We start from the raw sequence: 16956 nt of genomic DNA, 5'->3' as shown, positions 1-16956 counted from the left end.
TGGTAAAGTTGATGATAAAGTGGTAAAAGTTGATGATAAAGTAGGGAAGTTGATGATAAAGTGGTAAAGTTGATGATAAAGTAGGGAAGTTGATGATAAAGTGGGAAATTGATGATAAGGTGGGAAAATTGATGATAAAGTGGGAAATTGATGATAAGGTGGAAAAGTGATGATAAAGTGGTAAAAGTTGATGGGCAAGGTGGGTAAAGTTGATGATGATGTGGTAAAATTGATGATAAGGTGGGAAATTGACGACAAAGTGGGAAAAATTGATGACAAGGTGGGAAAATTGATGATAAAGTGGGAAATTGATGATAAGGTGGGAAAATTGATGATAAAGTGGTAAAGTTGATGATAAAGTTGGTAAATTGATGATCAAGTGGGAAATTGATGATAAAGTGGTAAAGTTGATGATAAAGTGGTAAAGTTGATGATAAAGTAGGGAAGTTGATGATAAAGTAGGGAAGTTGATGATAAAGTGGGAAATTGATGATGATGTGGTTAAAATTGATGATAAGGTGGGAAATTGATGACAAAGTGGGGAAAAATTGATGACAAGGTGGGAAAATTGATGATAAAGTGGGAAATTGATGATAAGGTGGGAAAATTGATGATAAGGTGGGAAAGTTGATGATAAAGTGGGAAAATTGATGATAAAGTGGGAAATTGATGATCAAGTGGGGAAATTGATGATAAGGTGGAAAATTGATGATAAAGTGGGAGATTGATGATAAGGTGGAAAAGTGATGATAAAGTGGTAAAGTTGATGGTGATGTGGTAAAATTGATGATAAGGTGGGAAATTGACGACAAAGTGGGAAAAATTGATGACAAGGTGGGAAAATTGATGATTAAGTGGGAAAGGGATGATCAAAGTGGTAAAGTTGATGATAAAGTGGGAAAGTTGATGATAAAGTGGTAAAGTTGATGATAAAGTGGGAATGTTGACGATATCTTTTGGATTTTAGGATGTAAAGTAATTTAAACTCTTATAAACTCACTTAAAACGGGTAAAAATGTTGTGAAAAGGTGTCGTCGGCAGCTGCAGCGGTTCCAGATGTGGCTCCTCGCCGTCTGGACGCGTTCCAGCAACCGGCGACGCCGTGCGCCTTACGTGTGTGTGTGAACGGCGGCGGCTGCGGGTATGTGAAGTGAGAGTGTGTGTTGTGGCGGTGAAGCTCTGGGAACATGTGAGGTCACAGGGTAAACACGGCCAGGGCGTCGCCTCGGCTCTGATTAGTTCCAGCCTCTGGTCCAATTCCTGAATCATGACTCAGCAGCTCGGAGGAATCAGCTTTTCCACCGGGCTCCGCGGCGTCGCCGGCCGTTTTTGGAGACGAGCCGACGCTCCCGCTGGAAGCCTCGCGTGTTGGCGCCGGACGACGGCGAGTTTACGAGGCGGCGAATCAGTTTTCACTCAGTGAAGATCTGTTGTTAAAAAGCTTCTGCAACTTCGGGAGCTTTGAGTGAAGATCTGTTGTTAAAAAGCTTCTGCAACTTCGGGAGCTTTGTTGCTTTGATGTTCCCGCGAGGAAAACATGAAGCCGTGCGTCACAGACGGAGCTGACGCCGTCACGTCTGTGGCAGTGGCACAACTCGATGTGACACGATGAACTACAATTTTCACAATAAGAGCGAAGGATAACAGTCTGAAGCGCACGGTGATGTTGATGATGAAGATTAAAGATCAAAGCGCTCAAAGTAAATATAATCTGAATGTAACTTAAAGGGAAGGTTGAGAACTAAAGTCAAAACAGAGAAAGTAGAAATATTGATGGAAAAGTTGAAACACTGGAAATAAAGCTCGGGCACCGAGGCCCCGCCCACACGGCGTAACCATGGTTACTGTCCGGTCGTCCTCACGACGCTTTAGGAGCCCGAAGAAAAATATGTTCCAGAGTGGAGGAATTGGAAAACGGTTTAGGGTTTGACAGCTCAAAACGATGACGTCACGGCCCCGCCTCTCCACCTCTAGCCCCGCCCCCTCTCCGTGACATCATGAACAACAGCAACTGGAGCTGCAGGAGCTGCTGATGCTTTAATAAGGACACAAGCTGGATTTGTCCTGTTCTACCTTTTTCCCTGCTCCGTCTCTTCTTCTGTGTTCCTGCTGGGCTCCTGAGTCACGGCGCCTCCTGCAGGCCTGGAGGGGAACTACACCCTGTTTTCATGTTGTCATGTGGACGGGGAACGTTTGAAGAACGACGGGGAAAGAACACGTTTTTGCATCGTGACGACCGGGACGGAGGCGTCAACAATTATAGTTCTGAATAAATTTGAGCTTTTTTAAAAGAACGATTATGGTGTTTGTCGTCTGCTTGCTTCTGGAGGGTTGTTGGGCTGGTTGTGGGGGCGGGGGGGGGGGGGGGGGGGGCAGGGGGGAATCCCAGCCTGCAGGGCGGGTCCCTGTGAAGGGTCGCGGGTTCAGTGCAACATTTCACTGATGCTGTTATGTTTCCCTCCCGGAGGCCTGCAGCTGTCCTGCTGCACCTCCTCCTGCTGCTCCTCCTCCTGCTGCTCCTCCTCCTGCTGCACCTCCTCCTGCTGCTCCTCCTCCTGCTGCACCTCCTCCTGCTGCACCTCCTCCTGCTGCACCTCCTCCTCCTGCACCTCCTCCTGCTGCACCTCCTCCTCCTGCAACTCCTCCTGCTGCACCTCCTCCTGCTGCAGCTCCTCCTGCTGCACCTCCTCCTCCTGCAGCTCCTCCTCCTGCACCTCCTCCTGCTGCACCTCCTCCTGCTGCACCTCCTCCTGCTGCACCTCCTCCTGCACCTCCTCCTGCAGCTTCTCCTCCTGCAGCTCCTCCTCCTGCACCTTCTCCTCCTGCACCTCCTCCTCCTGCAGCTCCTCCTCCTCCTCCTGCAGCTCCTCCTGCTGCACCTCCTCCTCCTGCACCTCCTCCTCCTGCACCTCCTCCTCCTGCACCTCCTCCTGCTGCACCTCCTCCTGCAGCTTCTCCTCCTGCAGCTCCTCCTACTGCACCTTCTCCTCCTGCACCTCCTCCTCCTGCACCTTCTCCTCCTGCACCTCCTCCTCCTGCACCTCCTCCTCCTGCAGCTCTTCCTCCTGCAGCTCCTCCTCCTCCTCCTGCAGCTCCTCCTCCTGCAGCTCCTCCGCTGCAGAGAGGAAGAAAAAAAAAAGAAAAACACATAATTGCTCCATTATTTTGCCAGAAAAGCTTTTGCAGCTGTGCAGCAGTGAATCAGCGATCGACTCGCCCCCCCCCCCTCCCCCCTCCCCCCCTCCCCCCCTCCCCCTCCCCCCCCCCCCCCTCCCCCCTCCTCCCTCCCCCCCCCGGGAGCTGATGGAGGCTCCAGCCCGGCGTCCATCAGCAGAGATCACCTGACCCTCCACCTGGGGTGGGGGGGGGCTGAGGAAGACGAGGCTGCCTGACGAAGGCTGACGCCGTCTTTCCATCATCAGCATCTTCAGTTTGACTCTAATCTGAAGCTCTGATACAAACCAGGCCTTTGTTCCCTGCAGCCATTGTGTGTGTGTGTGTGTGTGTGTGTGTGTGTGTGTTTATGCTGTCTAATGAGGTCCAACTGTTGAGCTGCTCAGAGGAGCTTTTATTCGGCCAGAGTTTCTCAGAAATGGAGCAAATAGATGTTGGTTGTAGAGAAACAAAGCGTGCAGCAGCTGCGGCGGCGGCGGCGGCGGCGGCGGCGGCGGCGCTGCGACACGCAATCAGGACGCGTAAATAAAGGTCCTGTTCCAGAAGTTCCGTCTTCTGCTCCGTTTGTTCGGTTCTCGTCGGGTTTGATTCTCGTGTCGCTCCGATTGAACGGCTGTCAGTTTTTTTTTCACTCCCTTACGGTTGTGCTGCCAGAGGTCAGAGGTCAGAGGTCAGAGGTCAGAGTCATGAGCATCGATATAAAAACACTAGATGCCACACAGTCTGTCAGACGCTACAGCGCCGCCATCTTGGAGAGGTCTCCCTCTGAAGGTCCTATATAAGATATTTGTGTCGCTACGTGGACTAGCAAGTGAGCTACCGATGTTTTTGTGGCTCTTTTCGTCTGGGATCTTTGTTTATCAGAGCGGGAGACCTATCCAAGATGGCGGCGCTGCAGGCACGTCACAGGTGGCGCATGAGGCATCTCGTGTTTTATATCGATGTTTATGAGGCTGATTATGTGCAAAGTAGAAAATAAATCCGAGGCTCCTTGTAATCGTTCCCGACGTGTTCCCCACGTGTTCCCCACGTGTTCCCCACGTGTTCCCCACGTGTTCATGACGTGTTCCCGACGTGTTCATGACGTGTTCATGACGTGTTCCCCACGTGTTCCCCACGTGTTCCCGACGTGTTCCCGACGTGTTCCCGGCGTGTTCCCCACGTGTTACCAACGTGTTACCGACGTGTTCCCGACGCGTTCCCCACGTGTTCCCCACGTGTTCCCCACATGTTCCCGACGCGTTCCCCACGTGTTCCCGACGCGTTCCCCACGCGTTCCCCACGCGTTCCCGACGCGTTCCCCACGTGTTCCCCACGTGTTCCCGACGTCTTCCCCACGTGTTCCCGACGTGTTCCCCACGTGTTCCCGACGTGTTCCCGACGTGTTCCCGACGTGTTCCCGACGTGTTCCCGACGTGTTCCCCACGTGTTCCCGACGTGTTCCCCACGTGTTCCCGACGTGTTCCCCACGTGTTACCGACGTGTTACCGACGTGTTCCCGACGCGTTCCCGACGCGTTCCCCACGTGTTCCCCACATGTTCCCGACGCGTTCCCCACGTGTTCCCGACGCGTTCCCCACGCGTTCCCGACGCGTTCCCCACGTGTTCCCCACGTGTTCCCGACGTGTTCCCCACGTGTTCCCGACGTGTTCCCCACGTGTTCCCCACGTGTTCCCGACGTGTTCCCGACGTGTTCCCGGCGTGTTCCCCACGTGTTCCCAACGTGTTCCCGGCGTGTTCCCCACGTGTTCCCAACGTGTTCCCGGCGTGTTCCCCACGTGTTCCCGACGTGTTCCCCACGTGTTCCCCACGTGTTCCCCACGTGTTCCCGACGTGTTCCCGACGTGTTCCCGACGTGTTCCCGATGTGTTACCGACATGTTCATGACGTGTTCATGACGTGTTCCCGACGTGTTCCCCGCGTGTTCCCCGCGTGTTCCCGGCGTGTTACCCACGTGTTCCCGACGTGTTCCCCACGTGTTCCCGACGTGTTCCCCACGTGTTCCCGACGTGTTCCCGACGTGTTCCCCACGTGTTCCCCACGTGTTCCCGACGTGTTCCCCACGTGTTCCCCACGTGTTCCCCACGTGTTCCCCACGTGTTCCCGACGTGTTCCCCACGTGTTCCCGACGTGTTCCCCACGTGTTCCCCACGTGTTCCCGACGTGTTCCCCACGTGTTCCCGACGTGTTCCCCACGTGTTCCCCACGTGTTCCCGACGTGTTCCTGACGTGTTCCCGACGTGTTCCCCACGTGTTCCCGACGTGTTCCTGACGTGTTCCCGACGTGTTCCCCACGTGTTCCCCACGTGTTCCCGACGTGTTCCCGACGTGTTCCCCACGTGTTCCCCACGTGTTACCGACGTGTTACCGACGTGTTCCCGACGCGTTCCCGACGTGTTCCCCACGTGTTCCCCACATGTTCCCGACGCGTTCCCCACGTGTTCCCGACGCGTTCCCCACGCGTTCCCCACGTGTTCCCGACGCGTTCCCCACGTGTTCCCCACGTGTTCCCGACGTGTTCCCCACGTGTTCCCGACGTGTTCCCCACGTGTTCCCCACGTGTTCCCGACGTGTTCCCGACGTGTTCCCGACGTGTTACCGACGTGTTCCTGACGTGTTCCCCACATGTTCCCCACGTGTTCCCGACGTGTTCCCCACGTGTTCCCGACGTGTTCCCCACGTGTTCCCGACGTGTTCCCCACGTGTTCATGACGTGTTCCCCACGTGTTCCCGACGTGTTCCCCACGTGTTCCCCACGTGTTCCCGACGTGTTCCCGACGTGTTCCCCACGTGTTCCCCACGTGTTCCCGACGTGTTCCCGACGTGTTCCCCACGTGTTCCCCACGTGTTCCCCACGTGTTCCCCACGTGTTACCGACGTGTTACCGACGTGTTCCCGACGCGTTCCCGACGTGTTCCCCACGTGTTCCCCACATGTTCCCGACGCGTTCCCCACGTGTTCCCGATGCGTTCCCCACGCGTTCCCGACGCGTTCCCCACGTGTTCCCCACGTGTTCCCGACGTGTTCCCGACGTGTTCCCCACGTGTTCCCCACGTGTTCCCGACGTGTTCCCGACGTGTTCCCGGCGTGTTCCCCACGTGTTCCCAACGTGTTCCCAACGTGTTCCCGGCGTGTTCCCCACGTGTTCCCGACGTGTTCCCCACGTGTTCCCCACGTGTTCCCGACGTGTTACCGACGTGTTACCGACGTGTTCATGACGTGTTCATGACGTGTTCCCGACGTGTTCCCCACGTGTTCCCGACGTGTTCCCCACGTGTTCCCGACGTGTTCCCCACGTGTTCCCCACGTGTTCCCGACGTGTTCCCCACGTGTTCCCGACGTGTTCCCCACGTGTTCCCCACGTGTTCCCGACGTGTTCCTGACGTGTTCCCGACGTGTTCCCCACGTGTTCCCCACGTGTTCCCGACGTGTTCCCGACGTGTTTCCGACGTGTTCCCCACGTGTTCCCCACGTGTTCCCGACGTGTTCCCCACGTGTTCCCCACGTGTTACCGACGTGTTACCGACGTGTTCCCGACGCGTTCCCGACGTGTTCCCCACGTGTTCCCCACATGTTCCCGACGCGTTCCCCACGTGTTCCCGACGCGTTCCCCACGCGTTCCCCACGCGTTCCCCACGCGTTCCCCACGTGTTCCCCACGTGTTCCCGACGTGTTCCCCACGTGTTCCCGACGTGTTCCCCACGTGTTCCCCACGTGTTCCCGACGTGTTCCCGACGTGTTCCCGACGTGTTACCGACGTGTTCCTGACGTGTTCCCCACATGTTCCCCACGTGTTCCCCACGTGTTCCCCACGTGTTCATGACGTGTTCCCGACGTGTTCATGACGTGTTCATGACGTGTTCCCCACGTGTTCCCCACGTGTTCCCGACGTGTTCCCGACGTGTTCATGACGTGTTCCCCACGTGTTCCCGACGTGTTCCCCACGTGTTCCCGACGTGTTCCCCACGTGTTCCCGACGTGTTCCCGACGTGTTCCCGACGTGTTCCCCACGTGTTCCCCACGTGTTCCCGACGTGTTCCCCACGTGTTCCCCACGTGTTACCGACGTGTTACCGACGTGTTACCGACGTGTTCCCGACGCGTTCCCGACGTGTTCCCCACGTGTTCCCCACATGTTCCCGACGTGTTCCCGACGTGTTACCGACGTGTTCATGACGTGTTCATGACGTGTTCCCGACGTGTTCCCCGCGTGTTCCCCGCGTGTTCCCGGCGTGTTCCCCACGTGTTCCCGACGTGTTCCCGACGTGTTCCCCACGTGTTCCCGACGTGTTCCCCACGTGTTCCCGACGTGTTCCCCACGTGTTCCCGACGTGTTCCCCACGTGTTCCCCACGTGTTCCCGACGTGTTCCCCACGTGTTCCCGACGTGTTCCCCACGTGTTCCCCACGTGTTCCAGACGTGTTCCTGACGTGTTCCCGACGTGTTCCCCACGTGTTCCCCACGTGTTCCCGGCGTGTTCCTGACGTGTTCCCGACGTGTTCCCCACGTGTTCCCGACGTGTTCATGACGTGTTCCTGACGTGTTCCTGACGTGTTCCTGACGTGTTCCCGACGTGTTCCCGACGTGTTCCTGACGTGTTCCCGACGTGTTCCTGACGTGTTCCCCACGTGTTCCCCACGTGTTCCCGACGTGTTCCCGACGTGTTCATGACGTGTTCCCCACGTGTTCCCGACGTGTTCCCCACGTGTTCCCCACGTGTTCCCGACGTGTTCCCCACGTGTTCCCGACGTGTTCCCGACGTGTTCCCGACGTGTTCCCCACGTGTTCCCCACGTGTTCCCGACGTGTTCCCCACGTGTTCCCCACGTGTTACCGACGTGTTACCGACGTGTTACCGACGTGTTCCCGACGCGTTCCCGACGCGTTCCCCACGTGTTCCCCACATGTTCCCGACGTGTTCCCGACGTGTTACCGACGTGTTCATGACGTGTTCATGACGTGTTCCCGACGTGTTCCCCGCGTGTTCCCCGCGTGTTCCCGGCGTGTTCCCCACGTGTTCCCGACGTGTTCCCCACGTGTTCCCGACGTGTTCCCGACGTGTTCCCCACGTGTTCCCGACGTGTTCCCCACGTGTTCCCGACGTGTTCCCCACGTGTTCCCGACGTGTTCCCCACGTGTTCCCCACGTGTTCCCGACGTGTTCCCCACGTGTTCCCGACGTGTTCCCCACGTGTTCCCCACGTGTTCCCGACGTGTTCCTGACGTGTTCCCGACGTGTTCCCCACGTGTTCCCCACGTGTTCCCGGCGTGTTCCTGACGTGTTCCCGACGTGTTCCCCACGTGTTCCCGACGTGTTCCTGACGTGTTCCTGACGTGTTCCCGACGTGTTCCCGACGTGTTCCTGACGTGTTCCCGACGTGTTCCTGACGTGTTCCCGACGTGTTCCTCTCCCTCCACCCCTGCAGACGTGGAGGTCTGTGGACTGGGCTGGCAGAAGTTCCAGTCTCACTGCTACCGCTACTTCACCCACCGCCGGACCTGGGACGCCGCCGAGAGGGAGTGTCGCATGCACGGCGCCCACCTGGCGAGCATCCTGTCGCACGACGAGCAGACCTTCGTCAACCGTAAGTCCGTTTTCACGTCGGTACCCGGGAGGACTTACCTCCAACTCACACAGTGAACCGGCTGAGTGGCCGGCCTGGTTAGCGTTGTAATACCACTTTTCACCACCAGGTGGTGTCGCGAGTCACTTCTCTTCCTTCAGGGGAGGAGCTAATTAAAACGTAAAACTTGATTTGTTAAACACTTGGGGTTTGTTTCGATGCTAAACGTCGGATGATTCAGAGACGGATTTGACTTTTAAGTCACAATTGAATTAAATTAACGTGTGAAACGTTTCCCGGCAGGTCTGGGGACGGATTATCAGTGGATCGGCCTCAACGACCGGATGTTCGAGAGAGACTTCAGATGGACGGACGGAAGGCCGATGGTAAGACACTGGTGGGAGGAAGATGCTCTATAATCTGGTGTTAGAGGAGGAAGATGCTCTATAATCTGGTGTTAGAGGAGGAAGATGCTCTATAATCTGGATTACAGGAGGGAGATGCTCTATAATCTGATGTTAGAGGAGGAAGATGCTCTATAATCTGGTGTTCGAGGAGGAAGATGCTCTATAATCTGGATTACAGGAGGAAGATGCTCTATAATCTGGATTACAGGAGGAAGATACTCTATAATCTGATGTTAGAGGAGGACGATGCTCTATAATCTGATGTTGGAGGAGGGAGATGCTCTATAATCTGGATTACAGGAGGAAGATGCTCTATAATCTGATGTTAGAGGAGGAAGATGCTCTATAATCTGGTGTTAGAGGAGGAAGATGCTCTATAATCTGGGTTACAGGAGGAAGATGCTCTATAATCTGGTGTTAGAGGATGAAGATGCTCTATAATCTGGATTACAGGAGGAAGATGCTATATAATCTGGTGTTAGAGGAGGAAGATGCTTTATAATAGAAGCTAATGCTACTAGCAGTGGGATTAAAAGCTCCACAGTGACTTGAGGGCTGAAAACATGTGAGCTGGTGTTTCTGGACATGACGTGACTCCTTCCAACGCCGTGACGCCGCGCGTCTGCCTCGTTTCAATCCCAGTGACACAACCTGAACACATGGGGGGGGGGGGGGGGGGGTGGGGGTAGAAACCTGAGAACGTGTGTGTGTGTGTGTGTGGGGGGGGGGGGGTTGTTATTGTAGCACGTTCTGAGCTCAGCTCCTCACACAAAGACTCCAAATGCAAAAATGGAGAGTTTGTGCATTTTGTCCTGCAGGAAGCTTGCGGCCGTCGTCCACTCAGCAGCGCCCCCCTCTGGCTCCTCCCACAAACTACACCGTTCATTAAGTCACAAGTTCCAGGCTCATTTCTCCCTCACTGGTGCTGAAAACCACAGGGTTCTCCAGTTGGGTTCCATGTTTTCACGCCGACTTTCCCTCCGGCAGCAATACGACCACTGGAGGCCGAACCAGCCGGACAGCTTCTTCCAGTCGGGGGAGGACTGCGTGGTTATGATCTGGCACGAGGGCGGCCAGTGGAACGACGTGCCCTGCAACTACCACCTCACCTTCACCTGCAAGAAGGGAACAGGTACCGCTAGCGCTCACTGCTAACAGGTACCCGCTAGTGCTCACTGCTAATAGGTACTGCGAGTGCTCACTGCTAACAGGGACCCGCTAGTGCTCACTGCTAACAGGGACCGCTAGTGCTCACTGCTAACAGGTACCGCTAGTGCTCACTGCTAATGGGTACCGCTAGTGCTCACTGCTAACGGGTACCGCTAGTGAGAACTGCTAACAGGGACCCGCTAGTGAGAACTGCTAACAGGTACCTGCTAGTGAGAACTGCTAACAGGTAGCTGCTAGTGAGAACTGCTAACAGGTACCGCTAGTGCTCACTACTAACAGGTACCCGCTAGTGCTCACTGCTAACAGGGACCGCTAGTGCTCACTGCTAACAGGTACCTGCTAGTGCTCACTGCTAACAGGTACCGCTAGTGCTCACTGCTAACAGGTACCGCTAGCGCTCACTGCTAACAGGGACCTGCTAGTACTCTCTGCTAACAGGTACCGCTAGCGCTCACTGCTAACAGGTACCCGCTAGTGCTCACTGCTAACAGGGACCGCTAGTGCTCACTGCTAATAGGTACTGCGAGTGCTCACTGCTAACAGGGACCCGCTAGTGTTCACTACTAACAGGTACCGCTAGTGCTCACTGCTAACAGGGACCCGCTAGTGTTCACTACTAACAGGTACCGCTAGTGCTCACTGCTAACAGGTACCGCTAGTGCTCACTGCTAACAGGGACCCGCTAGTGTTCACTACTAACAGGTACCGCTAGTGCTCACTGCTAACAGGGACCCGCTAGTGTTCACTACTAACAGGTACCGCTAGTGCTCACTGCTAACAGGTACCCGCTAGTGCACACTGCTAACAGGGACCCGCTAGTGTTCACTACTAACAGGTACCCGCTAGTGCACACTGCTAACAGGGCCCCGCTAGTGTTCACTACTAACAGGGACCTGCTAGTGCTCACTGCTAATAGGTACTGCGAGTGCTCACTGCTAACAGGTACCCGCTAGTGCTCACTGCTAACAGGGACCCGCTAGTGCTCACTGCTAACAGGTACCGCCTAGTGCTCACTACTAACAGGGACCCGCTAGCGCTCACTGCTAACAGGGACCCGCTAGCGCTCACTGCTAACAGGGACCCGCTAGTGCTCACTGCTAACAGGGACCCGCTAGTGTTCACTACTAACAGGTACCCGCTAGTGCACACTGCTAACAGGTACCCACTAGTGCACACTGCTAACAGGGACCCGCTAGTGCTCACTGCTAACAGGGACCCGCTAGTGCTCACTGCTAACAGGGACCGCTAGTGCTCACTGCTAACAGGTAACGGTAAGAGATGAGTGCTAACAGCTACAACCAACAGGTGCTAGCTAGCACTAACTACGAATGCTAACCGCTAACGGCACATGCCGTGAACATAGTATTGTGGCGCTCCGACGTCGCTCTGTGCCGGAACTCTTTTCCTCGGAGCACGTCGGCGTCATACTGGTGTCGTACCGGCGTCATACCGGCGTCGTACCGGCGTCATACCGGCGTCGTACCGGCGTCTCACCTGTCTGCTCTCCCGGTCCAGTGTCGTGCGGCCAGCCGCCCGAGGTGACGGACGCCCGAGTGTTTGGGGCCAGGAAGTCTCGCTACGAGGTCAACACGCTGCTGCGCTACCACTGCAGGAAGGGCCTCATCCAGAGACACGCCCCCACCATCCGCTGCCGCGCCAACGGCCAATGGGACGCACCCAAAGTCAGCTGCACCACCCGTGAGTGTCTGAGGGAGGCGTCCGACCAACACGGAGTTTTTTCAAACCGATGTTCTCACGTCTCCAGCCTCCAGAAAACTGTCTTTAAATCGATTTTTAAAATTTCTGAGGGATAAAAATCAAACATGGAGCTTCGTCCTGATCCTGGTTCGTCCTACTTCCTGTCGGGACGTTTTGACGGTACGGATGTTTGGCGTGTTGACTGGCCACATGGACTGTCAAACATGACAACAACATAGCGGTAGCATAGCGGTAGCATAGCTGTAGCATAGCGATAGCATAGCGATAGCATAGCGATAGCATAGCGGTCCTTCGCTCACATGAAAAGTAAAAATGATGGTTGAGCGTCGACAACCAGCCGCAGAGCAACACAGGGTAATTTCTAAATCACATGGAGGTCAAAGGTTATACTCGTCCTGTTAGCGGCTAACCGCTAGTGGCTAATCCCTTGTTAAAACATGATCTTTAGTGCCGGACCTCAGTTGAAACTGAAAATCTGCAGTTTGAAAGTGTTTTAGTTTAGTTTTGTTTGGGCTCTTGGTTCAAACCAAGATTGCTAACCGCTAGCCGCATCTAACCGCTACATCTAGCAGAGGTGGTTATTGACGTTAGCCTCCTGTGCTGACGACAGTCCTAACCTTCCGTCTCAGGGTGGCGCCCCCTTGTGGACGATTCTGGTCTAAACAAAAGGCCAAATGGAGAAAAACACTTTGGCGCTTTAAAACTCCAGAATTTGAGTTTCTACTGAGGTCCAGAACTGAGAACCAAGTTTTGAGGAGGAAACAAGGGTTTAGCGGCGACGAGGGGTTAGCGGAGACGAGGGGTTAGCGATGACGAGGGGTTAGCGGAAACGAGGGGTTAGCGGAAACGAGGGGTTAGCCGAGACGAGGCGTTAGGGACGACGAGGGGTTAGCGGAGACGAGGGCTTAGCGGCAACGAGGGGTTAGCGGAAATGAGGCGTTAGCGGCGACGAGGCGTTAGCGGCGACGAGGCGTTAGGGACGACGAGGGGTTAGCGGGGACGAGGGGTTAGCGGTAACGAGGGGTTAGGGACGACGAGGGGTTAGCGGAAACGAGGGGTTAGCGGAAACGAGGGGTTAGCGGAAACGAGGGGTTAGCGGAGACGAGGGGTTAGCGGAGACGAGGGGTTAGGGACGACGAGGGGTTAGGGACGACGAGGGGTTAGGGACGACGAGGGGTTAGCGGCGACGAGGGGTTAGCGGAGACGAGGGGTTAGCGGAAACGAGGGGTTAGCGGAAACGAGGGGTTAGCGGAGACGAGGGGTTAGGGACGACGAGGGGTTAGCGGAGACGAGGGGTTAGGGAAGACGAGGGGTTAGCGGAAACGAGGCGTTAGGGACGACGAGGGGTTAGCGGAAACGAGGGGTTAGGGACGACGAGGGGTTAGGGACGACGAGGGGTTAGCGGAAACGAGGGGTTAGGGACGATGAGGGGTTAGCGGAGACGAGGGGTTAGGGAAGACGAGGGGTTAGCGGAAACGAGGCGTTAGGGACGACGAGGGGTTAGCGGAAACGAGGGGTTAGGGACGACGAGGGGTTAGGGACGACGAGGGGTTAGCGGAAACGAGGGGTTAGGGACGATGAGGGGTTAGCGGAAACGAGGCGTTAGCGGCATCGTCGTTCACCGTCTGTTTCTGTCCTCAGCTGCCGCCTTCCACCAGGCGGAGAGTCTCCGTCGTCAGAGGGACAGACAAAACCAGGAAGACCACGTCCACCACAGCCGGACTCCAGGGAACCAGGTCCAGGTCCAGGTCCAGGTCCAGGTCCAGGACCAGGACCAGGACCTGCTGCAGAGCCTGTGGAGCCCGATCCAGAGGCGAGTCCAGCACCGGCTGCGGGAGAAGAAACAGACCCGCGGCGTCACGCTGAACTGATCGTCGCCTCGCTCCACCAACAAGAACAATCCCGTTTCAGCCGTCGGCCATTTTGTTTCCTCCGCGGCGCCACTGACTCACCTGCTCTGACTTCACCTGCGGTTCACCGTTCCTCCTGTAGGGGGCCGTTCACTCCACGTCACACCACCACTTCCACCTTTATGCTTTTGCATGATGTTCAAAACAAACGGCGGCAGAACGTGTCCCGTTACTTCGGTCAATGTTAGCAAGGAGGCCAGAGCGCCTCCTGGTGGCTGCAGGTAAAACTTCCTCTTGATTTTATTTATGCGTCTGAAAAGTCCGTCTGAAGCTCGTTTAGCATTTCGAGGTCTTTGTACGCGACAGCGGAGACGAGCTCATTGAAAACACCCCGACTCAGCGGAAACGTGGGACACGACACTTTCTGGAAACACTCGGGTTCTAGGCTGTTCTGCACATGCTCAGTAGAGGGACGGTATGACGTCGTCTCCATGGCGTCGGTAAAGCAACCGTGCACCCAGACCGAGTCTTTGTTGAAGAAACCGGAACAACAATCCAAATTGGTAGTTTTATTTTGACGGTCACAGTAATAATCCAACTTGCTGGTTTTATTTTGACAGTCACTATAATAACAATCCGACTTGGTGCTTTTATTTTGACAGTCACTATAATAACAATCCGACTTGGTGGTTTTATTTTGACAGTCACTATAATAACAATCCGACTTGGTGCTTTTATTTTGACAGTCACTATAATAACAATCCGACTTGCTGGTTTTATTTTGACAGTCACTATAATAACAATCTGACTTGGTGCTATTATTTTGACAGTCACTATAATAACAATCCGACTTGGTGCTTTTATTTTGACAGTCACTATAATAACAATCCGACTTGGTGCTTTTATTTTGACAGTCACTATAATAACAATCCGACTTGGTGGTTTTATTTTGACAGTCACTATAATAACAATCCGACTTGGTGGTTTTATTTTGACAGTCACTATAATAACAATCCAACTTGCTGGTTTTATTTTGACAGTCACTATAATAACAATCTGACTTGGTGCTATTATTTTGACAGTCACTATAATAACAATCCGACTTGGTGCTTTTATTTTGACAGTCACTATAATAACAATCCGACTTGGTGCTTTTATTTTGACAGTCACTATAATAACAATCCGACTTGGTCCAGCTCACTGTTCACCTGCTGGGTTTCAGTTCTAAGACTACCAACAGCACCACCAGTGGCCCAACAGGAGAACTACATCTTGTTCAGTGTTTCTGCCATTTCATGTAAACAGACATCCTTTTCAGAACGTTGTTGCGTAAACATGAAACTTTGTTGAAACTAAAGGGACGAGTTCTCAGTGGAGATGTTGTCGTGGAAACGGAGTCTCGACACAAGTCATTCATTGGTCCAAACAGGACAAACGTCGTCGTGACGACAAACAACAAACCAAACCTTGTCAGCGTTACGAGTCCTGATCGGTAAAGTTCCATGAAAACGACACTAAAACTGAAACTTTGGTTTAATTTCCTACTTTTCCACGTGTTTTTACTCATTTTTCCACATTTTTGTACAAAAGTGTTTGTGGTTGCAGGTTTCAGTGTTTCTGGTGGAATTCAGGGGAATCTATGAAGACGTGAGGTTTTAACTTATTGATCCCGTCTGAACGTGACCGTCTGAACGTGACCGTCTGATCGCTGATTGTCTGATCGTGACCGTCTGATCGCTGATTGTCTGAACGCTGACCGTCTGAACGCTGACCGTCTGAACGCTGACCGTCTGATCGTGACCGTCTGAACGCTGATCGTCTGAACGTGACTGTCTGAACGTGACCGTCTGAAGGCTGACCGTCTGAACGTGACCATCTGAACGTGACCGTCTGAACGTGACCGTCTGAACGTGACCGTCTGAACGCGACTGTCTGAACGGTCACCGTCTGATCGCTGACCATCTGAACGTGACCGTCTGATCGTGACTGTCTGAACGTGACTGTCTGAACGGTCACCGTCTGATCGTGACCGTCTGAACGTGACTGTCTGAACGGTCACCGTCTGATCGTGACCGTCTGAACGGTCACCGTCTGATCGTGACCGTCTGATCGTGACCGTCTGAACGGTCACCGTCTGAACGGTCACCGTCTGATCGTGACCGTCTGAACGTGACCGTCTGAACGGTCACCGTCTGATCGTGACCGTCTGATCGTGACCGTCTGAACGGTCACCGTCTGATCGTGACCGTCTGAACGTGACCGTCTGAACGGTCACCGTCTGATCGTGACCGTCTGAACGGTCACCGTCTGAACGGTCACCGTCTGATCGTGACCGTCTGAACGTGACCGTCTGAACGGTCACCGTCTGAACGGTCACCGTCTGATTGTGACCGTCTGATCGTGACCGTCTGATTGTGACCGTCTGATCGTGACTGTCTGATTGTGACCGTCTGATCGTGACTGTCTGATTGTGACCGTCTGATCGTGACCGTCTGATCGTGACCGTCTGATTGTGACCGTCTGATCGTGACCGTCTGATCGTGACCGTCTGAACGTGACCGTCTGAACGCGACCGTCTGCTAGCTCAGCAGAACCACGTTCAGATCCTCCACTCCGTCACACTGGAGTCGGTTCCGCTGGTTTTAGTGTCTGAGCTCGTCGTGTGAGGAAAGACAAGGTCATGTGATGCGTCCAGATGTTCTATCTGTGTTTTCTACGTTACACTGTGTGTCTGTCTGTCTGTCTGAAATAAGAGGAGCTGTTAAAACACAACCTTCTCCACTCGTCTATTTTTATTTTTTTTTCTATTTTAACGTCCGTTAGCTTCTGGTCATCAGGTCACATTTCCAGTATTTCCTCAAGACCACGTCCACACCACGCTAGAACCTCTTCCTTCTCCACAGCCTTCTCCAAAGAACTCGTCTCTATGAACTCGTCTCTATGAACAAGTCTCAACACGAGGTTTCAGGGCTGTAGTACACCTGCCAGGCCTTTAGGGGCGCTGTGACTCACTAAATGCTAAACAATACACTAAAAACGCAGAAGACAGCACATAGAAATTCCTGCTCTTAAACA

The 16956-nt window shown here is 54.3% G+C and overlaps 1 protein-coding gene across 1 annotated transcript in view; it reads left to right on the top strand.

Annotated features, from left to right (window-relative positions):
- LOC308148385 (brevican core protein-like) overlaps positions 1 to 16653 on the top strand; it is a 31540-nt gene extending 14887 nt beyond the window's left edge. Inside the window, 5 exon segments of the mRNA XM_080521848.1 lie at positions 8598 to 8756; positions 9039 to 9121; positions 10130 to 10274; positions 11828 to 12010; positions 13673 to 16653. Of these exon segments, the coding sequence (XP_080377974.1) occupies positions 8598 to 8756; positions 9039 to 9121; positions 10130 to 10274; positions 11828 to 12010; positions 13673 to 13902 (800 nt within the window). The 3' untranslated portion in view covers positions 13903 to 16653.
- The last annotated feature ends 303 nt before the right edge of the window (positions 16654 to 16956 follow it).

This window comes from Blennius ocellaris (genome assembly GCF_963422515.1).
Source record: "Blennius ocellaris genome assembly, contig: SCAFFOLD_225, whole genome shotgun sequence".
In the NCBI taxonomy this organism is placed as follows: Eukaryota; Metazoa; Chordata; class Actinopteri; order Blenniiformes; family Blenniidae; genus Blennius; species Blennius ocellaris.
The sequence above is the reverse complement of the archived record's forward strand: the minus strand, read 5'-3'. Positions and strand labels throughout refer to the sequence as shown.